The sequence below is a fragment of the Prionailurus bengalensis genome, chromosome C2 (genome assembly GCF_016509475.1).
Source record: "Prionailurus bengalensis isolate Pbe53 chromosome C2, Fcat_Pben_1.1_paternal_pri, whole genome shotgun sequence".
Lineage (NCBI taxonomy): Eukaryota > Metazoa > Chordata > Mammalia > Carnivora > Felidae > Prionailurus > Prionailurus bengalensis.
In genome coordinates, this window is record NC_057350.1 from 11,967,765 (window position 1) to 11,995,171 (window position 27,407).

Sequence of the window (27,407 nt, forward strand, 5' to 3'; positions counted from 1 at the left end):
AGCGAGATTCACCGTGAGAAGGGCAGTTTACGTTAAACCAGCGACTGAGAGGAACAATCTCCCCATGTCCTCTCTCTTCCTCAAATTTTTCTAGGCCTGTCAATTTTTGCTTTCTCCCTCATCAATGACTACTTCATCTGCAAGATATCCTCTGCTAGAATGTGAGTCCCAAGTTGGGACCGGCCTCCTCAAGGGTAGGAAACTGGTATATCCTTCGCACAAAAAGCATCAAATTCTCTCTTCTTGCCTTTTTCTTCCCTCAGGTGAGGGAAAAGCTATTCCTCTTTTTCCTCCATCAATATAAATAGCCTATGACATATATTCCACATATATTTATGTGGCCTGCAAGACCTAGAATTCTGTGGTCACCTAAACCCAAGGAAAAAATGCGGTGAGAAAATACTGGATGTTACTGGTATTTGTTAGGTTAACAGGGCAGTTCTTGGGCATCGGAGATGAATTTATTAGTATTTTGAAAAAGTACTGTCCATTTTGAAAAGAAAATTTGAGAAAGCTTATAAAAAACAGATTATCGAAGGGTCCCCGGTCCGAGTATCAGTTGTGTTCAACTTCAGATTAAATGTGTCCAAATGGCAGGAGAGATCAGTTTACGTACGGGATTGGGGAGCGTCGTCAGACATTTCTGAATTTACTCGGAGAGGAAATATTTGTAAAAGGCAGGCGGTTCAGTTCAGGAAAGAAGCACACGCAACACCATCGCACAGATTTATCCAAGGCTGGGCTCCATCCACGTGTCTGAAGTGGAGGTTGTGAAAAGGAAAAGAGCAAGCAAGTGAGCGACTTGTCCAGGGGCTGGGGGACGCAGGATGGCCGCAGTGGCTCCTTCAGGGTCCTCGGCACTGGGCCTCAGCACTCTGGGCACAGGCATCGGCCCCCTTTGCTCTGAGCACTGTGTGAAGGCATCAGTTGTGGCATTTGGTACATGAGAGTTTATTTATTTTTTAAATGTTTTATTTTTGAGAGAGAGAGAGACATAGCATGAGTGGGGTCGGGGCAGAGAGAGAGAGAGACACAGAATCCGAAGCAGGCTCCAGGTTCTGAGCGGTCAGCACAGAGCCTGATGTGGGGCTCGAACCCACAAACCGCAAGATCATGACCTGAGCCGAAGTTGGGCGCCTAAATGAGCCACCCAGGCGCCCTTGTACATGGAAGTTTATTAAGTCTAAACATGACAACAACAAAATTGAAGACTTCTGGCCCCAGTGTTTATTATATAGAATTGTTCACAGTAACAGGGTTTAAAGACAAAAACATGAATAAAGGATGCAAGTTTACTGCAAAGAAACACTGAAAACATGGCTATGACCTTCCAACAAACTCAACAAACATACAAACATTGTCAGAGGCACCCCTGTGGTTCAAACTGTAGATTTCACACATTAGATAATTATTTTCTGCTTAGGATACAGCAATGAGTAAAAGAAAGTCTGGTCTCATACAGCTTCTGGTCTCATGGGGGCAGACAGATACCACATGAAAAACAAATATGTAACATGTCAGGGGACTCACGGGAAGGAGAGGGGAGGGAGGAAAGTTTTTGTACACTCAGAATTCTTAAGAGCAATCCGGGGCTGTTTTAAAGGTCACAGGCTGGGAAAAAGATAACAAACTGCCAATTCTTTTTTTTTTTTTTTAATTTTTTTTTTTTTTAACGTTTATTTATTTTTGAGACAGAGAAAGACAGAGCATGAACGGGGGAGGGTCAGAGAGAGAGGGAGACACAGAATGTGAAACAGGCTCCAGGCTCTGAGCAGTCAGCACAGAGCCCGATGCGGGGCTCGAACTCACGGACCGTGAGATCGTGACCGGAGCCGAAGTCGGACGCTCAACCGACTGAGCCACCCAGGCGCCCCCAAACTGCAAATTCTATTTAAAAAAATAACTTTACCGGTTGTAAATTTCTGGTCAGATTCTAAAATGCTCTAAGATGCATAGTTCTGAGCAGCATTGCTAATTTTCGAATTAGAATCTACACCAGTAAGTGGTTTATGGCTGTCCTAACAATGGAATATGGCCCACGTCATATGTGAGGGCAAGGGTAAATATAAACATGAAGGTATGTGTTTACGGACCCATGGCACTACTTACAATGGATATCAATCTATAATAAAGATTTCTGGCTGCGATGATACAGATCTTTTACACAAACTCTTAGGTTACATTCAGCCTCTCCGAGAACAATCCATATTGTAATCACGAGGATTTTCTCGGCACCCCCGAGGACACGATACTTCCAAGCAAACTATTCTTCGGAAAAAATACTCCTCACTTTGCAAGGAAGCACCTCCTGGCTGTGTTACAAGCAGACCATAATGTGGAATGGAAAGGAACTGTATTTTCAGGTCTAGACAACGAGGGCAAAACTGAGCAGCTTTGTGTTTGCTGCTGCGGCTGAGACGTGTGCTCACCCAACGCCACAGAGGTGAAGACGCACGCTGCCACATCGTAGGGCCCAGCTTTGTTGCCGGGGTCAATCTAGGGCCTGGGTGCTGGCCGGGACCGTCGCCATCAGCTCGGCATGAAAGCCACAGGGTGGGGGACAGGGTGTCCGAACACGTTCCTATCACCTCTACAAACAGAGGGCCAACCCAGAAGGTCTGCCTGCAAGGAAATGTCTCTGGTCAGAAAGATCAAAAGGCGAATGTGTGCGGGTCACCTCAGGGATCCCCCCAGCGCAGGCCTGTGTCTCAGAGGGGCTCCGGGGCCTTCCTGACCCCCGCGGCGCTCTGCCCGCAGCCTGGACGGCAGGTCCCGGAGAGCGCAGGACGCCCGGAGAGCGCATGACGTGCAGGTGTACGGCCTTCCCCATGGCAGCCGCCTTCAACCTTTTCTTCCCCACGGAGGAACCTGTCACCTCCGTGGGGACCACCGCGTACACAATACTGGCCTTAGGTTACGGATGTCCCAGCGCACCATGTCACTCCCATCTCTTCTCCCTTCAGAGGCCACCAAAACTCCCAGACTTCCTTCCTAAGGGAAGGATCTCCGTGAATAGTTCAAATATAAACTCTAGGTGGCCTTTGGAAAACACGTAATTCTTAAAATTAGGTTTTCCTTCGTTACATTTTCTTCCTCACCTCGGCAATACATTTTCCTTTTCTTGAGCACACGTAAACGAAACACAAGGGATGCCTGAACACAGCTACACACACAGAGAAGCTGGCCGGGTTTGAAACACGACACAGGTAAGTTACAGGTCAATTACATCTCAATAAAACTGAGAAAGGAAAAAAAAAAATGGCACATGAGCCTAGCAACAAGCGACCACACGGCACGTTAATAATTAAAAGTTGATTAGACACATTACTCTTGTTTTTCATTAAAGTCACCTGCTTTCCTCCTACTGCATTATCTTCTACTTCTTACTCTATCGGTAGCAAATTCTGGTCTCAAGCCTTCCTGCATACACCTGGCTCACCTCTACATACTTCCTTCTGCTAAAAAAAATCCTAACTTCTCTAATTAGACAGTTTGCCCTTTCTCTGTAACTTCGGTGGCTGCGAATTCAGAAGCTACTGTTCTACTAAGTTGTGAATTAAGTTCTGAATCGGGAAGTGTTAATGTCTAGCAAAAGATTACCTGTTTTGAAGCCTCAACCACAGAAGGGAGAGGTAACTGTGATGTAGAGCCAGTGTTTCGGGGATACCCGGAGAGAAGTCCCCTGAAAATGTTACGGATCCCATTCCTGGCATCTGCAGATGTTTTCTGGACTAAGCTGTTTTCCAGAAAAACAGTGGTAACGGAACCCGGCTTTTCTAAGGAAATTTCCCAAGGGCCTACAAGAGTGTCTAACTGCTCCCCGAAAAATCCTGAACTATCACACTGGGAATGGAGGATGGCGAACGAATGGGTGACGCGCGGCCACAGGCAGCACGGTGACCGTGTTACCCGACAGGAACACAACTAACCACCCTCGGTCACGGCTCCACACGTGGGAAAGAATACAGAGAACGCGTGTCCCGCTCTGTGCTCTTCTGTTTGCAAACACCACCCAGTCACGTGCTTGCCTGTATTTTAGGACCTACGACCTAGAGATGTTCTCCTTCCCCAGCAAGCCGGAGCGGAGGGACCGAGCGGCACAGCTCCCACTTCCGGCGTGCCTCCCACGCAACTTCCGGAGGGTGTAGCGCTTGCTTCCGGTCACTCGGCTTCCTGTTGCGGGAAGTCTTCGCCGCTTTTGCTGTCGTTGCTGTCGTCTTCGTTCGAGTAATTTCCCGAATCTTGACTGGTTTGGGAATTGTATTTTTTGTGATCTTCACCGATTTGCTCAGTTTCTTCTACTGCGGTGATAATGCTTGTATTTTCGATTATGAAACACCTTTCAGTTTGCTCTTCAGAAGTGAAAAGGAGGAGGTTTCGGAGTGGCGGCTCAGAGAAATACTGATTTAAAGAAGGGGAGGAATGGAAACAGGTTGTTTAAAAGAGTTAACAGTTTCCTACTAATAACCTAGCTTCCGTCTCCTACATCCAGTACCGAGAAAAGCTGTCTTTTGGCGTGCATATGAAAAAAAAAAAGTCAGCTAAGAGCCTATCGACCCCAGTCTAAAGTTTAGAACACGGCCACTTGTGAGGTCACGTACGTCTGAGCACTGTTAGGGTCAGGGGCCCGGTGAGCGCGGGAGAGGACGGAACGGGGGCGGGGGGGGGGGTGGTTCGTGCTCTGGGATTGTGGCGAGGGTGTCTGGAAATTTTACCCCGTAAGGGCGCTCGTTCAGGTTCTCTTCAGTGATCGGCTGGAGCTCACAGAGTGAACATGTGCAGACGGATTGTGGCTGATCAACAATTCGCCTCCACGTCTCTGGAGCTGCAAAGCCGGAGCCCCGAACGACACTCTCGAGGCAGGCAGCCTGAAGCCCACCTAGGTGAACCCACCATCCCCAGGCCAGGTCCTTGCGCTTGGGCCTTGACCATCGAGTGCTTTCATTAATTAAATCGGCTCCCCTCGCAGGTGTGCCAAACAGGAACCTGCGAGGTATCGCGAGAGGAGGCTCATTCTCCTTATTTCCCTGTCTGATGTCGTCTACAGAATACGCTTTGTGCAACTCACGACAGTGGGGTAGGCTTTTGGTGACTACCAAGCCTTTCTTTCTTTCTTTTTTTTTTTTAATATGAAATTTATTGTCAAATTCGTTTCCATACAACACCCGGTGCTCCTCCCAACAGGTGCCCTCCTCAATGCCCATCACCCACCCTCCCCTCCCTCCCACCCCCCATCAACCCTCAGTTCGTTCTCAGTTTTTAAGAGTCTCTTATGTTTTGCCAAGCCTTTCAATGGTAAAACAAAATGCCACAGGGGCCAAACTGCCAGGATAATAGGAGATGACGGACACATGTTACCAGTCCATGTTATGTGATGTTAAATGGCTGTTTCTAAAGCCAATTTACTGGAAGCTGAAGAAAACAGCCCAGTCTGTATTAGTTTCTGCGTAACAAGAAAAAAGTATGGATTCTGTTGAAACGAAACGTACTTCCTGTTCATTTTAAGAAAAATCCACCTGGCGACACAGAAGAGTAACATACCTCCTCTATCGTGGAAGGAGGTTTACTTGATGGGAAGAACACATAACGGACACATCGCAGGAATAGTTTCAGAACGTAAGTGACGACCGGGATGGACAATAAGGCAGCACAAATCCCAGCTATGAGCCACGTTTTGGAAGTACTTCCTAAAACAGAAATAAGTGATGTTTAGCTTCAACGTAAGTTTTGACACGCAAACACGTTAATAGTGCTGACATTGTGTGCGCATAATACGTGTAGCCACGTGAAAGGAAACATAAAATGTACGCAACCATACGCCCTTAGAAATATTTCTGGTAACACTGAGCATATAGCAGCTGTGGGCAACCCATTTCCGTTTAAAGATGGTGGCCTGGCCAGTGAAGTAAGAGAGGCTTAGTGAAGGAGGCCACCGTTGACATGTGGCTCCCAACGTGCCAAGTATTCTCTGGCATTTCTGTAACACACAGCTGGCCTAATTAAAACCATTCTGTGACGAGTAAGTACCTACAGGTCAACACTAGGAACTGGAAAATACAACATGGCACTTCACCATTCCCTCATAACAAAATTCACAATTGAGCTACTTAAGCGATTTCCGCGTGATAATCGTATTAAGAATGATGTAAAAAAAAAAAAGTCAAAAATAGTTTTATTAAATGCTAAAGAGTAACAGGTAAGAGCAATTAATTATGTGGGTACTGGAAGAAATTTAACACATTCAAAAACACTGAATTGTGCATTAAAAATATTTTCTAGGGGTGCCTGGGTGGCTCAGTCGATTGAGCGTCCGGCTTCCGCTCAGGTCGTGACCTCGTGGTTTGTGGGTTCAAGCCCTGCGTGGGGCTCTGTGCTGTCAGCTCACAACCTGGAGCCTGCTTTGGTTTCTGTGTCTCCCTGTCTCTCTGCCCCTCACCTGCTTGTGCTCTGTCTCTCTCGCAAAAATAAAACATTAAAAAGAAAAAAGAAAAGAAAAATATTTTCTAAAACCGAAAGACTTAACTTCAAGGTCTACTTTTGATTCATGTAGTTCATGAAGAAAATATTCTCTTTATACTTTTAAAGTAGTCAAAAGAAATATTTTACAATCTCAGTGAATTGAATTATTTTTAAAGTTTATTTATTTATTTTGAGAGACAGCGAGCGAGCTGGGGAGAGGCAGAGAAACAGCGAGAGAGAGAGAATCCCAAGCAGGCTCTACACTGTCAGCACAGAGCCCGATGTGGGGCTTGGATTCATGAACTGTGAGATCATGACCTGAGCCAAAATCAAGAGATGTTCAACTGACTGAACCACCTAGGTGCCCTAGTCTAGTTACATTAACAAAAGAAAAAGAAAAAAAGTTTATTTATTTTGATGAAAGAGAGAGAGCAAGCAGGGGAGGTACAGGGAAAGGGAGAGAGAGAAAATCCCAAGCAGGCTCCATGCCATCAGCACAGAGCCTGATGCAGGGCTCAAACTCCCGAACTGTGAGATCATTGACCTGAGCCGAAATCAAGAGTTGGATGCTTAACTGACTGAGCCACCCAGGCGCCCCAAGTCTAGTTACATTTTTAAAAAAGATACAATGAGGGCACCTGGGTGGCTCAGTCGGTTAAGTGTCCGACTTCGGCTCAGGCCATGATCTCACAGTTCATGGGTTCGAGCCCCGCGTCGGGCTCTGGGCTGACAGCTCACAGCCCGGAGCCTAAGATTCTGAGTCTGCCCTGCTCTCTGCCCCTCCCCCCACTCACACTCCGTCTTCTCTCTCTCTCTCTCTCTCAAAAATAAACATTAAAACAATTTTTTTTTTTAAAGATATAATGAAAGATTCTGACCTGGTTTTGTTTTCTCGCACACAGGATCACTAAAAACGCTGCTTTTATTCCATCTTTCATTCTCAGTGAGTGCTCTGGCTTTGACACAGTATACAGTCAGTGGTTTCAAGTTAGGAAAAGTAAAGTCAGTTCTTTTCTCTAGAGTTTTTCTCTATAAAAAATATAAGGAGATCATTGATAAAATTTAGTTACCTTAGGAAATCAGATAGGGAATGTCACTTTCCTGAATTCTCTAAATATCCAGTCTGGGACTGGCCCCTCCTAACCACCTAGTTGGAGTGCATTTAAGAACTATAAATTTGTTTTGGATGACACATCAGAACCAAACCAAAGTTAAAAATGCTGCTTCCAAAAAAAAAGAGTAAGATAGAGTCCTAAGACAACTCTAACTTATAAGCAGCCGTTGATTTGGATTAATCGCCATTGTACTTCGTCTGCTCAGGAGTGGGGGGTTCTGGCCTTCAACTGCCTGTATTAAGGTATCACGTATAGCTATGTGGCCTTTGGCGAAGTTATTTCATTTCTCCCTGCCCTATTTCCAGATCTGTAAAACGAAGACAATTATTGCACCTCCCTGTAGTAGTCGGGTATGGCCACCATAATATTGTGTAACAACATCACGAAACAAGGACAACGAAGTAACGTGCAGTGTTACATAATAATACTAAATGTCCTGTGGCTGAAAACGTATTTATTCCCCCCCCCCGCCCCCCCCCAACATCTTCTGACTGGCTGGGGAGCCCTCATGGAGGCGGTGGGTCAGGTTTAAGTCTCCTCCACGAGTCCCTCACCCTCCTTGGACCAGAAACCAGGTGGAGCATTGTTCCCTCCTGGCAAACGAGAGAAGTCTGAGCGCCAAGCCAAACTATGCTCACATCACACCCAGCCACGTTCCACTGTCGAAAGCTCCACATCAATCAGGGAAGGAATAAGGGACAGACACTCCATCCCAAGTGTCTGCTGAATGATTTCATCAATCAGATCGTCTGGCAGGGTTGTTCTGTGGAAGAATGACTGAGACAGTTGACGTAAATTACTTACCACAGTACCTGCTGCTTAATAAGCTTTCAATAAATAGGAGTTGCCATCATGAGTGTAATAACTGCCGTATTGGCCAGACAGGACAAGATGGCCAGTGAAATTATTTAATCTCTACTATCTGTCAAGTCATGTGCTAGGTATTTTCATATGTTGCCTCGTTTTAAAAGATTTTTAGGGGCGCCCGGGTGGCTCAGTCGGTTAAGCGTCCGGCTTCAGCTCAGGTCATGATCTTACAGTTTGTGGGTTCGAGTCCCGTGTCGGGCTCTGTGCTGACAGCTCAGAGTCTGGAGCCTGCTTCCGATTCTGTGTCTCCCTCTCTCTCTGCCCCTCCCCCAGTCATGCTCTGTCTCTCTCTGTCTCAAAAATAAATAAGAACATTAAAAACAATTTTTAAAAAAGATTAAAAAATTTTTGGGGCGCCTGGGTGGCGCCGTCGGTTAAGCGTCCGACTTCAGCCAGGTCACGATCTCGCGGTCCGTGAGTTCGAGCCCCGCGTCGGGCTCTGGGCTGATGGCTCGGAGCCTGGAGCCTGTTTCCGATTCTGTGTCTCCCTCTCTCTCTGCCCCTCCCCCATTCATGCTCTGTCTCTCTCTGTCCCAAAAATAAATAAAACATTAAAAAAAAATTAAAAAAAAAATTAAAAAAAAAATTTTTTTTTCAACGTTTATTTATTTATTTTTGGGACAGAGAGAGACAGAGCATGAATGGGGGAGGGGCAGAGAGAGAGGGAGACACAGAATCGGAAACAGGCTCCAGGCTCCGAGCCATCAGCCCAGAGCCCGACGCGGGGCTCGAACTCACGGACCGCGAGATCGTGACCTGGCTGAAGTCGGACGCTTAACCGACGGCGCCACCCAGGCGCCCCTAAAAAAATTTTTTTTAAAGTAATCTCTATACCCAACATGGGGCTCAAACCACAATCCAAGATCAAAAGTCACAAGTTCCACCGACTGAGCTGGCCAGGTACCCCTCAGATGTTGCCTCATTTTAAACCTTATAAACATAAACATCCTTTCAAAAAAAATGTAGTTACTATGACTACCACCGCTTTACAAAAGAGGAAACAAAATCTCAGAGAGGTAAAGCACCTTGTGTAAGGTTACACAATTTGGTGGCTTGAGACACATATTTAGGTTTTCCTGATATAGGGATAACTGAGAAATAACTGTAATTCTCAGTGTACTAAATTATGCTTTGGTTACAGTGTGTTCAGATAGTTGAAAGCAGCCAAGTCACTGGAATCTTCTTAGATTTCCAACTAAAAATGAAGTCAAGTTACAGAATTCACCCCACTCGACTGCCTAAGATTTTTAAAGGTTGAGTCCTTGATTGTAATTCCACAGGGAAAAGAGATCTAGAAATAATGTGGATTATCTGATGTTGTATATTATCTTTGCCCATGGTTTTTGAATTTTAGTATTTGAACCCATGTTTCTTAGCCTTTTTTTTTCAGGAGTCCCCCAGCTCAGGAGCCTTTTTAGACGACTGTTTTCTAATCTTTCCCTTGCCACGAAATTGATTTTGTTGAGTGAAATTGAACCCTGGAGGCATGGTTTCCTCCTGGAGGGCCACAAACCGTTGTACCATCTAAGATTCTTCACCTCCTCGGAGGTACCCTGCCTCCGAGGGATATCTGGCAACATCTAAAGGTTTTTTTGGCTGTCCTGACTGGGAGGGATGATCCTGGCATCCATAATGTGTAAGACAACTCTGACCACAAAGAATGATCCAATCCAAAGGTCAACAGCATTGAGCAACCCTGGTTTAGATAAATACCCAGGAATCGTTTTAGAAACACAAATTCCTGAGTTCTACCTCTGGAGATTCTGATTTGAGTAATAAAAGGGCTCAGGGATCTGAGTGTTAAAAACAAACGGGCCCAGACGCAGATGATCCATAACTAGCACGCAAAACATGGAAAGATGCTAACATTATTAGAGTTTACAAATTTTGCCAAAATTTTAACTTCAAACTTTGTTTACCCAAATCACATTCACAGCCCTACATTACAAACTTGCAGCACATAGTTTGTTGTTGGTGTGTGTGTGTGTGTGTGTGTGTGTGTGTGTGTGTTTTACCTCAGCATTTGAAGTATTTTCCCAAAATACGATTTCATAAATTAGTGAGTAATGCTGGTTCACAGACTTGTTTTCAGACTCTTCTGGAGCGCCGATAAAGACCCGCAGGGAAACATCATTCGTGGGTTTCACGTTAATGGTTGGAGGAACGAGGACACCTAGGAAAAAAATGCACAGACACGATGCTCAACTTGGGACTTAGGAAAACAGCGTTAAGAATTTGCATCAAATCAGAGAAACACATTCCGGAGGAAAAGCTACTGGCTTACTTTGTAACTGAGCATCAAATCTTTTTTCTTTAGACCAAACAGATGTGGTATTTCCATCAGATGCTTGAACACGGATAAGGTAAATTCCTTTCTGGAAAGTATTTTGAGGAATGGCACACTGGGTAGTTTTGACATTTTCACAGCCTGGCATTTGTTTCCATTTACCTGAGTTGTTCCCAGGAATCTTTTTAAAATAGGCACTTTTAAGACAAAAAAAAAAAATTTTTTTTTTATTACAAACATAATCATTCAATAAGTATTTATGAAACACCTATAATATCCTGGACACTCTGTTAGGGACTAAGGTTACAGAGGTAAACAGTCCCCACCCTCAGTGTCTCGCAATACGGTGTCAGAGACGTCCATACGATGCAGAGAACCGAAGACCTTGTTCCAGAATGTGATAAAGCACGGGTGTCCGGGGCTGACCAGTGCCAGCACACAAAAACAGCTGCCGAATAGTCAGCAATGCTGCGAACCCATTATTAAAAGCCATTATTAAAAATCAAATTGCAGGGCCCCTGGGTGGCTCAGTGGGTTGAGCGTCCGACTTCAGCTCAGGTCATGATCTCCCGGTTTGAGAGTTCGAGCCCCAAATCGGGCTCATTGCTGTCACCCTGTCAGTGCAGAGCCTGCTTCGGGTCTTCTGTCCCCCCCTCTCTACTCCTCCCCCACTTGCACTTTCCCAAAAAGTAAATAAGATATTAAAAAAAAATCATCAAATTGTATAAGCTGACAAAGAGTTTGCATTAAAAATAAAAATACTCAAAACTCTTCTCTTCTGTTTTCATTTTCTGTCTTTTTTTTTTAATTTGTAGCTGGTGGGTCAGAAGCACAGGTGACAACCTGGCTCGAAAGTCCTCTGTCCTAATTATTTGACTATATTTTATTATCCGTGCTCAAAGCTATTCACGCCTATTGTATCTATGTGGTGGACATACTGTGTAATGGAGTTTTGCTGTGCGTTTCTTCCCAACGCCACGTTCGGTGACATCATGTTGGAAGCTTGAAAGTGAGCACAGTAAAAAGAAAAAAACAAAAAGTGACCACAGTGGGAGCATTTACATCATGAAAACTGGCAAACATTAAAAATAAGGCTTTTTCTTCTTCTGGAAAACCAGCTGTGAAACATCCACCCACACGCCAATGGCTGCCTGTTATAATGGGAGATGTACGTACACCACAGGGTGATAAGAGCAAGTCTAAACAGAACGTGGGCACCTAACTGAGCCTGGGGAGGTCAAGTAAATTGCTCAGAAACCAACGGCTCGAAGCATCCCCGTTCAAGCTTGGAACTACAATAGCCTCCTAACTGGTTCTCCTGTCTTTGGGGTTTCAGTGGTTCACTGCATCACATACAATGCAGCAACCTTCACCCTCCTTGAATACGGACCTCATGTTACCTATCCCTCAATGCAAAATTCTGAACAGCACCCAAATGCCTAGAGGGCAGTCTGAGGCTAAGCTTATCTTACTCCATCCTACCTATTCCACTTTCTCTCCCACTTCTCTCCCATGACCAAAGGTTCAACTGTTCTCAACGCGGGTCTTCTCCCACATGGTAGGCAAAATTCCAAGATGGCCCCCAAGATTCTCACCCTTGGTGCACATGTCCTATATATTCCCTCCCCTTGAGTGTGGGCAGAATCCATGAACTCTTGAGCAGGTTACATTATATGGCAAAGATACAGGGATTTGCAAATGAAATTAAGGTCCCAAATCAGCAGACTCTTTGTTAACTGAATGACACTAAGCTTGAGGGACCTGCCTCATCAAACAGGCCCCCGAAAAGAGGTCTAGAGATCTGAGATTCTCTCTCCTGATGACCTCCAAGGAGTAGGTCAGCACAAGTCCTATAGCTCTGAGAAATGAATTCTGTCAACAACCACATGAGTGTAGGAGAGGACGCCAAGGTCCTCTATGAGGGCTGTATGAAACCACAGCCCCAGATGACACCTTGACTGCTGCCTTGGGACCCCTTGAGCAGAGGGACCATGTAAGCCAGGCCTGGGCCCCTGACCCGAAGTCAGTGGGAGGTAACAGCCCTCTTTACACTGCTAAATTTGTGGTAATTTGTTACAGAGCAATAGAAAACTGTACCTCCCCCTTACCTTGACCTAATTTTATCTATCTATCTATCTATCTATCTATCTATCTATCATTTTTAAAGTTTACTTATTTAGAGAGGAGGGAGGGGCAGAGAGAATCCCAAGCAGGCTGTGCACTGTCAGCGCAGAGCCCAATGCGGGGCTTGAACTCACAAACTGTGAGGCCATGACCTGAGCCAAAATCAAGAGTCGGATGCTTAACCGACAGAGCCACCCAGGCGTGCTGACCTGGTTCTAAATCTCCTCGCAGCCCGAGTTGCCCGTGTGGTGTAGCTCTGCCTAATGTGCCCCGTCTCGTCCAGTTTAAAACATGTGATTCACCAATCCAGGCCTTGTTCACATCTCCTCCCCCTCCACGCGGCTCCTTTGGCCTCTCCAGCCCCACTCCCACCTTCGCATTTTCGATTTCTGTCACCTTTTAATTTGTACACCACTCCTCAGCCCCAAATCACACCTTGCTATGCAACCTCAGCTACCCACTTTGGATTTCAGGAACCACGGGCCGTATTCGGCTGCCCCTTTACAGTCCCTTCCGGGCTCTGTACAGTGGGCCAAGTACCCAAAAGACAATTCGAGACGGGCCACCGGAAACGTCCATCCCTCCCTCGTCTGTGGCCCTATCATTCAGCATCCTGCTGGGAGGGAAGTGAACACAAAAGACTACTGCACGGTTTCCTGGTCCGTCTGAGGGTTCATGGGCGTGCACGGAGGCACGGGGGCACATTTCTATTCCACGACCAACACTGAAGGACAGAGAAAGTCCAGCAGAGTCAGTATCCACTTCCCTTCGCCCTGTTTGCTTCTCGCTTCTCTCCTGGCTCTTTCTTTCCTTGCGTCTGGTCCCTCTATCCCTCTGCTCTAAACAGAGCTTTCTTCCCCATCCCTTTCCTCCCCTACGGCCCCCTTCTCCTTCCACCGGATTTGCCTCTTTATCCCCTACAACCTCCCGGTCAATGTGAACCGCGTGCAGTTCTCTCTCAACCCACTTCTGCGGCGCCTAGACGTCATCCAGTGTCGGCGAGAGCACAGTTCTCCCGGCTCTCTCCATTTCCCACTGAAGTCATCACTAAAACCCCCTGTCAAAACTAATGAAGTCGTCAAGAAAATGGGAAGGCTGACTTGAGCAAGGCAGAGTGGCTGGACTGAGATCATTTCAAGGACTCCCGGGAAAAGCGAGTTCTGAAGAACAGGTCAGGGTCACGTGTCAAGTATTGCGGGGAAATGACACACACAACGAGACACACACTTAGGAAAAAGAAAAAGAGCCAGTGGGCACTCGAGATATTATGAGAGTGTGCCCATCTTACAACAAATGAGGAAAGTGAGGCCAAAAGAGTGAGGGATTAGCTCAGGGTCATCCAGTCAGTTACCGGCAGAGCAGGAACCGGTATTAAACATCCCGTTTCCAATATAGGGTAACGCGTCTCCATCAGTCAGCATGTGTGCCCGGAACAGTGGGGGGGCTGAAGTGGAACGAAAGGAACCATAACGAACTGTGCAAAATAGACTGTGCAAAAGGAAACTTATGGACTAGGACTTACTGGAGCCACTGAGCCTGAAAAGTCATGTTTTCAGATGTGTAATCCCACTTAAGAACATAGACGTCATTTACAGCATCAATTCGAACGTTTTCTGGTGGAGGCAGCTTATTTTCAACTAGAAGACAAAGATGACACAGAAAAGCATGCATTTTTACTTTAGGGAGATAACGTATGGTAAGAATTCTTAGCGGCACGGCAAAGAAAATAAAAGGCTTACATTTTATCACGAGGTAACGGCTAAGTGAGTTCTGGTATATGTTCACACAATGCAGTATGGTGCAGCCACTTAAAAGAATGTGATAGATCTGTATGTGCTCACGCACAAAGAGATCCTCAGTGTATTAGGTTAAACGAGGAAGTGGAAAGACAGATCTAGCAGGATCCAATTTTTTTATTTTGAAAGCCAAAACCAAGAAACTGTAGGTCCGTGCGTATGCTTACACGAGCCCTGACCAAGGCAGGAAAGAATATGTACAAAATGCGAGCAGTGCTCGTCACTTATAAACGGAACCAGGGGTAAGGAGGCAGGAGAGGAAAACTTTAAACCCTTCTGTGTTGTTTGATTTTGAAAACAAAGCATATAAAACTTTGATCAAAATAACAAACAAATCTAAGCTCCTAACCCCGGACCTTCATTACTGGCAAGATGTCATTGACGAAATATGTCAGCATGCTTTCACATCTGAACATTTCACTTATAAAGGTATACTTTTTGGAAAACTAACTGCTCCTCTGGCGGCTACTTTGTGGATTCTGAGCGAATAAAAATCAGTTTTTGTCATTAGAAATTATTTAGACTTTTAGGCAGAATTTTCATTCCTCTGGACTTGAGACAAAAAAAAAAAAAATCCCAAACGCTGTGACATTTTCCCCCCTTATGTAACGGCGGTGATAACGTTTTTGTTTTAACGTCTATTAAACATCATGTAACCTCCAGCAACCCAAGGGGGAAAAATGCCACAATTAAGATTGCCCATCCGGACATACAGTTACTGAATCTAAAGCATAACTTCCTCCTTACCTGTGGTCTTTATACAATACACTGGACTATAGGCACCAATTTTTCTCGGCAAAAGTCTTGCTTTAACTTTTAAACAGTAAGTCGTCTCTGGTGAGAGTTTATAAATTTTGTCTCTGGGATAAACAGTTTTAGTCTTTATCTATAATAAAACAAATAGAATTCTGCGGTTAAAAAGTATACAGTCAAAATCTGGACCAGATCCATGTCCTTTTGCCCTTCTGCTGAACAAAGGTAAAAGTCATGCTCACTTCGGCACTTGAAGAGTTTTTCCAGATCTCTAAGCTGTATGTAAAACTCGAACTATCCAGAGCCCACATGACACCACCTTTTGCTCCAGGTGGGGAGATGTTTATTTTTATTGCCTTATCTTCGGCTTCTAAATGTACTTTTGGAGGACCAATTTGAGCTGTAAAAAGACCAACGTATTTATTATAACAATTTCATTAACACAAGGTCAAAACATTCAGTTGGCAAATGATTCTAAGTGCTTCATATGTGCCTGGCATAGTCAAACAGAGAAAGTCCCTCGCAGAGCCTACATTTCAGTGGGGCATATGGCAAAAAACAAAACCAACCAACAAACAAAAAAGACAATCGAAAAAAACAAAAAAACGCCCAAACACCCAAATAAACGAATACATACAATGTGGTGTGCTATACGGAAAAACGAACTGACATAAAGGGATAGAGGACGGTGGCAAGGGCTGTTTTAGGTAAATTAGTCCGGAAAAGCCTCTCTGAGACAGGTGCTCAGAGGCATAAGTCACTTAAGGGAGGCAGCCATGCACATTACGTAGGGAAAAGGTATTCCTGCTCGAGGGTGCTCCAAGTGCAGAGCCTCCGAGGTGGGAATGTGCTCCCCCTTTGCAAGAGATGATGAAGAGGCTTGAATGGCTGAATGGTTGAAAAGGAGATCAGAGGAGTAGCTGGGAGCCAGATGACAAAGGAAGAACTCCGTAGTAGTTCGTAGTTCATGTAGTTAAATCAGTGACATGTAGTTAATCAGTGTCGGGGTGAGATCGGAGGACAGCCATGCCGCCGTGATTTACATTGTGGAAAGATCATCCTAGTTAACGTCCGAGGAAGCAGGGAGGCCGGGAAGAAGCTACTGCAGAAGTTCAAGTGGCAAGTGGGAGTGGCTTAGTGAAGGCTGGCCCAGGTGGGGGTGGGGGGTGGGGTGCAGTGACAAAGGATCCTATTCGGGACATGCTCTGAAGGTTGATCTTTCAGAATTCCTTGGCAGGCTGGAGGCAGGATGCCAAGGAGGACTCCAAGACTCTTGGCCTGAGCGAGCGAATAAATAGGTGCTGTCCTTAGAAGGGATGGAAAAAACTGCTAGAAGAGCAGGTTTTGAGGGGAGGAAATCAAGAGCTTTGGCCAGATGGCCCCTAGGCATCTACGCAGGGAGGCTGAATTCGAGAACTGATGATACCAGTCTAAAGGCAAGGGGAAAAGAGTGGGGCTGGAGGTGTAAGCGTGGGCCTTTCTCAAGAGCATACAGATGGGCTCGAAAGCCAGATTAGCAGCGGATGAGCCTAGAAAGAGAAGAGGCAAGGACCGAGCCCCGTGAGCAGTGGGGCACTGAAAGGTCAGGGGGGCCGGAACAAAGTGGCAAAGGAGGGATCCGATGCGCAGGAGTGCTGGGAGGGAGCAGGGCCCTGGAGATCTAGAAGAGGGCTGGGGACTCACTCGGCGTTGACGCGTTGACGTCACCAGGGTACTGGACGAGAGTGGTTTTGTGTAGTGACGAGGGACGGAATTGACGTGGAAGGCTGCAGGCTGAGCGGCAGGCAGAGAAGTGCAGAGAGGGATACAGATCATTCTTGGGAGTTTTTTTTGTTTTAATATTTATCTGGTTTTGAGAGAGAGAGAGAGAGAGAGAGAGAGAGAGAGAGAGAGAGAGAATGTGAGCAAGCAGGGGAAGGGCAGAAAGAGAGGGAGGCACAGAATCGGAAGCAGGCTCCAGGCTCCGAGCTGTCAGCACAGAGCCCGACACGGGGCACGAACCCACGAACCGCGAGATCACGACCTGAGCCGAAGTCGGACGCTTAACCGATGAGTCACCTAGGTGGCCCGCTTTTTTTTTTTTTTTTTTTTTTAAATGGGAGACTTCACATCGTGCAAATGAACAGGCTTACGAAGTGAGCTGTTGCAGTGAGATTTGATGAAGAATATACTGTAATGCAGCTGGCAACTTCTTACCTTTTTCAAATGGGGCGAATGCGTCAACGTTATGCCATGGAGAAGTCTCGTTTCCTTTTTCTGCTCTTACACGCAATTTGACTTTTTCGTAAACATTTAGCTTGAGTGAAGAAAAGTTGCATTTGGTACTGGTAACAGATTGACACCCAGGCAATTTTAGCCAAGTATCATTTCTGGGTCTTTAAAATAAAAAGGCAAATAAATGCATAAGAAAATATGTAAATACAAGCGTTAAACACAGTCTCTGTTTACTGACATTATAAGCTGGTCTAAGTAGTTATTTTTTCTATTTGAGGTCCTGTTAACGTTTTCCTCTGCAACTCTGCACTTTTTCAATACATATATACCAAGTTATTATTTATAAAATGGAATAATTCTGACAGTTAATGTTTTTGAGAGAGAGAGAGAGAAAGAGAGACAGTGTGCGTGCACAAGTGCAAGAGAGAATCCCAAGCAGGCTCCATTGCCAGCACGGAGCCCAGTGTGGGGCTCAATCCCACGACTGTGGGGTTAAGACCCGACCCAAAATCAAGAGCTGGATACGGAACTGACTGAGTCACCCAGGAACCCCGTGACAGAGTTAATTTTTTACTACAGTTCTATAATTTTGTGACGGTTTGTATTAGGAAGGATTTCAAAAAAGCAGAGAAAGAAATAACATGTAAGGTAACAGCGAACTTTGTTAAGAATAGCTGTGTGACTTCTGGCCAGCTGCCTTGTATTTCTGGATCTTTTCCTTATCGAAAATTTGGTAACTGGATTTGATGATTCCCTTCTTTTTAAAAAAATGTTTATTTTTATTTTTGAGAGACAGACTGCAAGGAGAGGAGGAGAAGAGAGAGAGGGAGACACAGAATCCGAAGCAGGCTCCAAGCTCCGAGCTGTCAGCACGGAGCCCGATGCGGGGCTTGAACCCACGAACCGTGAGATCGTGACCTGAGCCGAAGTCGGACGCTCGACCGACTGAGCCACCCAGGCGCCCCGATGACGCCCTTCTAAACTTGTCCTACGAATAGATTTACCAGACCAAAGAAAGACCTCAGAATCTGCATGGTTTGGTAACTTCCCCTGCCCTCATCAAGACCAAACGGTCCCTTTGGCTCACTGATTGCAGTAATTCTGCTACATCGCTAGAGACAAAGAACTTAAAATGTTAACAAAAATTAACAAATTCTTTGAAGTGGATTTAGTCCATTCAAAAGTAGAACTGATCAATATTGGATTCTTCAAAAAACAGGAAGAAATCAAGTTGGCAAGGAGGGCCTAAAAGGGAAAGGGTCACGTTGCCACATGTCACTTTGCCTGACCTACCGAGGAGGCTGACGGGAAGGTGAGAGGAAACTTGCCAGGTTTCGAAATTTTTTGCCTATGTGAATCCCTGTCTACCTTCAACCAGGCAGAGGAACTATCTGGTGAGAAGGCATTTTTGTCAAGATGAATTCATGGCTCCAGCCTAAGCTGCTCCTCAGAGGGGAGGGGGATGAGGAGGGAAGGAGAATATTGTAGATTTCATTTTAAAAATGCTTTAAGGGGGACCTGGGTGGCTCAGTCGGTTAAGCATCCGACTTCGGCTCAGGTCATGATCTCATGGTCCGTGAGTTCGAGCCCCGCATCAGGCTCTGTGCTAACAGCTCAGAGCCTGGAGCCTGTTTCAGATTCTGTGTCTCCCTCTCTCTCTGCCCCTCCCCCGTTCATGCTGTCTCTCCCTGTCTCAAAAATAAATAAACGTTAAAAAAAAAAATTTTTTTTAAATGCTTTAAGGGGCACCTGGGTGGCTCAGGTGGTTGAGCAATTGACTCTTGATTTCAGCTCAGATCACGATCCCAGGGTTGTGGGATTGAGCCCTGCGTCAGGCTCCACGCTCAGCTCACTTGGGTGCGCGCTCTCTCTCTTTCTAAATAAATAAATAAATAAATAAATAAATAAATAAATAAAGGAAATACATGGAAATAAAAATGCTTTAAGACAACAGACTCCAGGGGTGATCTATCCACATAAGTTCTTTGAGGACCCCAATACAAGTCTATCTCATTTTTCAAAAAAGAAACCTTTGAAAAATCTGCCAAAAACATACACTAGCATGTGGAAAGCTTCATTCCTGGCCGGTTTCCCTTTTTTATTTTACTCATTTGAGCTGTGAGGGTAGAGCTGGCATTTAATGATACCATTCCTGAGACACTTCTCCACACCAGAATCTATTTTTTATTTTGAGAGAGAAAGAGTGGGGGTGGGGCAGAGAGAGAGAGAGAGACAGAGAGACAGAGACAGAGACAGAGAATCCTAGGCAGGCTCCCCACTCAGAATGGAGCCCGACGCAGGGCTAGATCCCACAACCCTGGGATCATGATCTGAGCTGAAATCAAGTTGGATGCTCAACTGACTGATCCAGCCGGGCATCCTAATATTTGAGAGAGAGAGAGAGAGAGAGAGAGAGAGAGAGAGAGCATGAGCAGGGGAGGAACAAAGAGAAAGGGAGACACAGAATCCAGAGCAGGTGCCAGGCTCTGAGCTGTCAGCACAGAGCCCCATGGGGGGCTTGAACTTATGAGCAGTGAGATCATGACCTGAGCCAAAGTCGGACGCTTCACCAACTGAGCCACCCAGGGGCCCCGACCTTATAAAACTTCTAAAACCAAGTCTTGACATGGTTCTAACCCACTCTCACTCTTTACCTCTTTCCTGTTCCAGGAGATGCACTTACATCCTTGATTCCAATGCTTCTGTAGACTAGGGAGCTAATGCAGAGGTAGCTGCTTTTATGTTACTTAAAGAAAAAACAAACCCCGAACTCAACTTTATCATAAAAGTGTTTAGATCGGAACAAAATAGAATTTGAAACTGATCATGTAACCAACACAAAACTCATTTCATAAAACCAGTGTCATAACATAATCACCTGCCACCTTTGTCTTTCCTATTCACGGATATATTCTAAGCGCCCACAGGAGGATTCGGCACAGGAGGCACTCGGTGTTTATTGAATGAAAGAATCAATACTAAACACTACACACATCATAATGAACTGTAGATATAGGTCACAAACACTGATGTCTTAGCATGTGTTCTACAGACGCCGGAATCCTAACAGCTTTTTTATGCGGCATTTATCACCAGTGCCTATGTCCTATGTTCTGAGAAACACTACGTTAAAAAATATTTGTTTGCTGCTGCGATTCACTACACTTCCACTGATCATTTACTCCATGTCAGTGCTCTGGGCACCTTCCATACAACTGTTCTATATACTTCTAACAGCCTTCAGAGTTAGACACCTTATTACAGGGGTGCCCCATCTCAGCGTGCCTGGGGTGGTGCTGGTTGTAGTTTGTTGTTCTCGCTTATCTAAAATGAACTGCCCCTTCTAACTCCGAAAAGTGTCTTGGTTTGGATGATAAACATATATGGTCATATTAGTTTTTATTATCACAACGCAACAGGCAAGAAAACCGGGACAGAATAGGTAGCATGGGACGGCTCTAAACCCAAGCAGCCTGGCCCAAGTCCGCACGACACTACACCATCGCCACACTGTCTCCTTGAACTGGTGGTCTGGCATATTTTTACAAGGCGATTATTTATAAAGCTAGTAGAACAGGGTAGAATAAGAACACCGTGAAATAATGCATTCGATGCTAAAGTCAGAAAGGGTAAAAGGCTATTATGGGCTGGAGAATTCAGGATAAGCAACAGGATGCGGAGGAACGACAGTACAAGAGCGCTGTCTGTGACTATTCTTTATTAAAAGGGTATCTTTAATTAAGAGTATCTAGGGGCGCCTGGGTGGCTCAGTCGGTTGAGCATCCGACTTCGGCTCAGGTCACCATCTCGCGGCTCGTGAGTTCGAGCCCCGCGTCGGGCTCTGGGCTGATGGCTCGGAGCCTGGAGCCTGCTTTGGATTCTGTGTCTCCTTCTCTCTCCGCCCCTTCCCTGCTCATGCTCTGTCTCTGTCTCTCAAAAATGAATAAACGTTAAAAAAAATTAAAAAAAAAAAAGAGTATCCGAAATGACCTTTGTTATACTGAAAGCAGTTGTTTCATGAGAAAGTTCTCAACGAGAGCAAAGAACAAAAGTGACAAAACTCCAAGTTCAACTTAAAGAGTTTCTAGAGATAAATTCTTAAATAATTAATTCCGAGAAAAACCATGTATGTACGTATACAAGTTCGTGTGTGTACACGCACACACACATATATCTATGCACACATGCACAAGTACACACATGCTAATTACTAAAGCTGTGGGATTAATCTCACAGTTCTATTAACAACCCACTGGAGGGGGCGCCTGGGTGGCTCAGTCGGTTAAGCGTCCAACTTCAGCTCAGGTCATGATCTCACGGTTCGTGAGTTCGAGCCCTGTGTCGGGCTGTCTACTGTCAGCACAGAAGCCCCCTTCGGATCCTCTGCCCCCTCTCTCTGCCCCTCCCCTGCTCATTCTCTCTCTCTCTCTCAAAATAAATAAATAAACCTAAAAAAACAAACAAACCTCCAAAGAACAATCAATGGGAGAAGGAGGGTGCCGGGGCTGTTGTTGAAGTGGGAGCGTCCTGGTTCTGGAGGTCCTGCACCCCGTTTCTTCACCGCCCGATTACCGGCCGCTCTTTCTTGGACACAGATCACCCCAGACAGGGATCACCTAACACCCAGGACACCCAAAGCAAAGTACTGTGCTTCCTGAGCTGTGTTCCTTCTGTCATCCTTTCTTCTGCAACTCCCCACCTGCCCAATTATCTTGGCAGCTATTACGTAGGAAATCAGCACCAGGGAGGAGACAGAAACTCCAGAAACAGGGTCTGTGGAAATGTGAGGTCCTGTATCTAAAATGAAAACATTGTGCCTAATGGAGATAGTAAAGCCTGACCGGCAGGGTGCGGGTGGCCTATTCCAAGACCACGGATAGACCTTTTGGGGCCCTCTCCCATGTCCTCAAGACACGTTCGAGTTCCGACCCTAATTTATACTCAAAGAAGGCGGAGCGTCTAGAAGAGAAAAGCGTGGTCTACAGAAGCTGTCTGCTGTCCTTATGCCCCAAACCTCTTTTGCTGAAACACCCAAAGATGAATTTGTAGAAACGAAGGCATAAATATCACACAGACATAAAATTCCTCTAGAAGATGGAAAAGCCAATGGTGTCCCAACCCTGAGAAGTAAATGACAGGGTTACAATGGTTTGAAATCATTCAGGTGGTTCTTGCAAACCAATCAGTAGAGTCACATACACTTGATAATCTGCTGAGAAAGTCACGTTCCCGCCAGCTGGATCGCTCCCATTCCACCTCAGGGTGAAGGTATCATCAATGATGTGGACCTCTACATTGTCAGGAGATTTTAGATTTGTTCCCCCTATAAAGAAAGGCAACAAAAAAGAACACAGTTACATATGTACCATGCATATTCTTTAAAACGTGAGTCTTCCTTTCACATCACTGATCAAAGGGTGAATGCATTCAAATATAATAAAGCATCTACAAAAATCTAAAACAAAAACCCAATGAGTGCTCGCGGCCCAGGGAGGCTGCTAATTATATCTCTGCATTTGAGAAAGCTGGAGAAAGGCTGAGATTTTTTTCATCTGCAAAAAGTTAGCCTTATATGGCAAATGCATCTCAGTAAAGCCGGAGAAAAGAAACAAAGGGAAATTGTCTTTTATTTGAAAAAATGCCTCTTTGCCCAAAAAATGTGAAAATGTAATTCAAAAGGATACATGCACCCCTATGTTTACTGCAGCTTTATCTACAATAGCCAAGTTATGGGAGCAGCCCAAGTGTCTGTCAGTAGCTGAACAGAAAAAGAAGATGTGGTGTGTAGGTATAATGGAATATTATTCAGCTGTAAAACAGAATGAAATCTTACCATTTGCAACAACATGGAGAGAGCCAGAGAATATAATGCTAAGCGAAGTAAGTCAGGCAGAGAAATACAAACACCATATGATCTCATTAATATGTGCAAGTTTAAAAATTTTTTTAAATGTTTTTATTTATTTTTGAGACAGAGAGAGACAGAGCATGAGCAGGGGAGGGGCAGAGAGAGAGGGAGACACAGAATCGCAAGCAGGCTTCCAGGCTCTGAGCTGTGAGCACAGAGCCCGACGTGGGGTTCGAACTCACAGACTGTGAGATCATGACCTGAGCTGAAGTCGGACGCTTAACCGACTGAGCCACCCAGGCGCCCCTTCTTTAAGATGTGCAATTTAAGAAACAAAATGAGCAAAGGAAAAAAGAGACAAACCACGACACAGATCAACTGTAGAGAACAAACTAATGGTTAACAGAGGGAGGGTAGGTGGGGGATGGGTGAACTAGGAGATGGGGATTAATGCCCTCATCATGATGACAAAAATAAATAAATAAATACAAACTAATTAATTAAAAAAAAAAAAAAAGACCTTGGGGCGCCTGGGTGGCTCAGTCGGTTGAGCGTCCGACTTCAGCTCAGATCACGGTCTCGTGGTTTGTGAGTTCAAGTCCCTTCCCTCTGTCCCTCTCTCTCTGTCCCTCCCCTACTTGTGCTCTCTCGAAAAGAAATTAAACATTAAAAAAAAAAAAAAAAAGACCTACCAGCAAAAAGATTACAACTTGCTGAAATCTCAGATTACAGTTGGCATTTTTTAGCACTAAAAGTATTCTTTAGTTAAGGTTAAAAAAAAAAGAAAAAATAGTCTGTATAAACATTTTCTTTGATCTTAGCAGCAATGAGAGGATACAGGGTTCCACTGTGTAACAGCCTCAGTTTGGTTTCACATTCTATGTTCACGCTTCATATATTCTGATAGAGAATGAGACAGGTGTGATTCAAAGTGAACAGCTACTGGGGCGCCTGGGTGGCGCAGTCGGTTAAGCGTCCGACTTCAGCCAGGTCACGATCTCGCGGTCCGGGAGTTCGAGCCCCGCGTCGGGCTCTGGGCTGATGGCTCGGAGCCTGGAGCCTGTTTCCGATTCTGTGTCTCCTTCTCTCTCTGCCCCTTCCCTGCTCATGCTCTGTCTCTCTCTGTCCCAAAAATAAATAAAAACGCTGGGAAAAAAAAAAATTAAAAAAACAAACAAACAGAAAAACAAAGTGAACAGCTACTGACAGAAACCAAATATTCACATGACAAAATCGAGACATAGAGGTATGAATGTTGATCATGTCAGCCGAGCCCTACAGGAACTTGCAAAGGTGTTCATTAACAAGCCTGAACCCTTCTGTTTTTGTTTTTTAAGAATTTTTTTTTAATGTTTTATTTATTATTGAGAGAGTAGGCGCTGGGGAAGGGCAGAGAGAGAGGGAGACACAGAATCTGAAGCAGGCGCCAGGCTCCGAGCTGTCAGCACAGCCCAATGCAGGGCTCGAACTCGTGAACTGCGAGATCATGACCTAAGCCGAAGTCGGATGTTTACCCGACTGAGCCACCCAGGCGCCCCTCTTCTGTTTATTTTTAAGGACTTCTATCTAGAGATCTGCTTTATTTCTTATGCTTTGAGTACAAATCTTCCCCCAGTTGGATTTCCTGTCTTCTTATTTTTCCCTTTTGGCCCCTCCAACCTGAATTTTTCTTCCTCTCACACTCCAGACCCAGCTCACGGAAGCTCACATACTGAAGCTCAAATACTGCGGCCCATACTAACCTTGCTCTTTATATGCTGTAGCAGGAATCCATTTGCTTAATTTCACACTAAAGTAGATACTCAATACAGTACCTGACATCTAGCAGGACCTCAAAACTCATTGAAAGAAGATGTTACAAACAAACAAACTCAAAAACGAAACGCAATTGCTTCTTTGTGTCACGCACATATCTGCCATCAGATTACAAATTCCTTAAGGGCAGGGTCTATATAGCTTCATCCTTAACCTGCATTTCTCAGTAGCGTAATGCTGAGTTCACAGGAATTTCTTCCACATCACAAAGGACTGATCTTTCGTTATGACAAACTACAGTTTTTTAAAGACTGGCTCTAAAATGCATTCCTCCGTATTTCTAGCCTTTACTTCTGCCTCAAGGCAAGCAATTATCTCCTTGCAGACCACAGGAGTCCACATGTAGAACTTTCTTTATTGGGACTGCTTCCTCTATTTTCCAGCTGGAGATATTATGGTATGCAGTCAAAAGAGGAGGCATCTTAGAAAACATCTGAAAAAAAAATTTTGTTTTTAATTTGGGGGGCTCCTTATTGAGTCTCCCCTCCCTCAATTTTCTTTTTTACATTCATTTTCTCTGTGACTTCATCCCTGAGACCACTCTTCCTTATTGCACTCCTCTAAACTTTATTCCCGTCCCGTTTGTTGTAATTTTCTGGATTCTATGCAGCCAAAGGGCAGTGATTGGGTTTATGGGAATCAATAAAAGATCCGAAAGCATTCATAGTCTCCAGTTTAGACCAGTCTAATGCCAGCAATTCTGAGCCTTGAGACAAGAAGAGGACATGGATGGGGTAGAACCAGGGATTTCCTCTGGGATGCAGTACTTATACTGCTGAAGGAGAGAGACCCTGAAGTCAGGGGCATCTTGGCATTTGGGAGACCACCAAACAATTGACTGAAAAATGCAAAAGGACTTGGAAATAGTCGTTAAGTAGCATCTTCGATTTCAGGTTTTGTCCTATTACTGTCAGCAATCTCCTTTTGACAACACGTCTATGTCACCTTTGTACCGCGCACAATTTACACAATTGGCTGCGTCCAGCTTTTCACATGCCTACTGATGGTCAGAAATGATTTACTATCTTTTTAAATCTGACGTGAATCCAAACACATACATCCTCCCATATTAAATTTCCTCCCACATGTTGGATAATTTTCTGAAGCTAGGGTCCAGAATTGCATTTACTAGGTTTAAAAAGTGTGAATATTTTCATGACTTTGAAAGAGAGCAACATTAGGATCTCAATAACTGTTTACTGAATTGAGACACGGTTTCAGGAGCAGCAGCACAGCTCGCGGCTAAAGCCCTGGTTATTTTTTAAGGCTCTAGTCAAGCTGCCGGATTTTTCAAAGAGACACGAAGGCGACAGGAAGGAAGGCTCTGAACACCCAGCACCGCGGGGGTGGGAACCCGGGGAGGGATGGCGGGGAGGGCGTCCCCTGCCGGGGGACGGGGGCGCTGGCTCCCAAGCAAGCGGCGTGGAAGGATCCTCGAACACTATTTCCTCTTGATTTTCGATTTGAGCGCTGCGACCACGGACGAGCAGAGGTCTCCCAGACATCAGCCCCTTCCACCGGCCTCCAAGGGCGGAGGCTTCCAACGCCCCTACCGCCCAGCCTGATGCCCACCCCCCACCCCGGACCCCTCGTCTCTCACCTGCGGCTGCGGGCAAAGTCCACGGCGCTCCAGCAACCAGCATCAGGGTCGTCGCGCCCAGGAGGGAGAACATCCTCCGCTGGCCGCCGCCGGCCGGGCCAGTCACATCCTCGGTCACCTCGGGCAGAACCCCACCACGCAAGGCAACCCTCGGCGCAAAAGCGGCTTCTCGCTCCGCCCCTCGCCCCGCCCACTGCACAGTCACCTTCTGTCCGCGACCGCCTCCCACCCCCGACCCCGCTCTCGCCCCGCCTCTCCTCGCCCGCCCCCGGCGCGCGCTCGCCCCGCCCCCCCCGCGCACGCCCCGCCCCCCATGCTCGCCCCGCCGTCTGCGCGGGCTCCCCCTCCTACGAATCTGGGGCGCTGGTGGACTCCCGCGAGGAGGGAGGTGGGCCGGACGCTCGCTCCTCGAGTGGCGGTGGGCAGTATGTTGTGCTCCTCACTCCTCCTTTTTCCCGCCAGTGACCGCCCATGGCGGCTCACCCTCTCATTCCGGAAAGACCACGCCCAACGGAGGCCTTGACCCTCG

General features: G+C 45.8%; 1 protein-coding gene and 1 long non-coding RNA gene across 4 annotated transcripts; one reads left to right on the forward strand and one right to left on the reverse strand.

The window, feature by feature from the left end:
* Positions 1–1,204: 1,204 nt before the first annotated feature.
* IFNAR1 (interferon alpha and beta receptor subunit 1) lies at positions 1,205–27,122 on the reverse strand. Of its 3 annotated transcripts, XM_043593705.1 has the most exons (11): positions 26,879–27,122; positions 22,815–22,938; positions 17,598–17,776; positions 15,644–15,801; positions 15,396–15,534; positions 14,375–14,489; positions 10,726–10,925; positions 10,457–10,614; positions 7,338–7,488; positions 5,542–5,687; positions 1,205–4,401 (listed from the first exon to the last, which is right to left on the reverse strand). In XM_043593705.1, the coding sequence occupies exons 1-11, from the start codon at positions 26,949–26,951 to the stop codon at positions 4,162–4,164; spliced, it is 1,683 nt and encodes a 560-aa protein (XP_043449640.1). In that variant the 5' UTR covers positions 26,952–27,122; the 3' UTR covers positions 1,205–4,161. The 3 variants fall into 3 exon arrangements, with proteins under 3 accessions (XP_043449640.1, XP_043449641.1, XP_043449643.1); XM_043593706.1 differs by lacking the exons at positions 15,396–15,534; positions 15,644–15,801 and having other exon boundaries at positions 26,879–27,049; XM_043593708.1 differs by lacking the exons at positions 15,644–15,801; positions 22,815–22,938; positions 26,879–27,122 and having other exon boundaries at positions 17,598–17,707.
* Positions 4,963–5,654, forward strand: LOC122491223. The gene is made up of 2 exons (XR_006299304.1): positions 4,963–5,077; positions 5,507–5,654. It is a non-coding gene; the product is annotated as an uncharacterized LOC122491223 (long non-coding RNA).
* Positions 27,123–27,407: the final 285 nt, after the last annotated feature.

Bases quoted from the DNA above. Each gene is read 5' to 3' on its own strand.
- IFNAR1 (XM_043593705.1), bottom strand. From the start codon at position 26,951: ATGTTCTCCCTCCTGGGCGCGACGACCCTGATGCTGGTTGCTGGAGCG. The intron at 10,615-10,725 runs GTAAGCCAGTAG...TTTTTTTCCTAG, and splicing joins ATTTGATGCTCAGTTACAAA to GTGTCCTCGTTCCTCCAACC. The intron at 5,688-7,337 runs GTCAGAATCTTT...TTTCTGTTTTAG, and splicing joins GTGCGAGAAAACAAAACCAG to GAAGTACTTCCAAAACGTGG.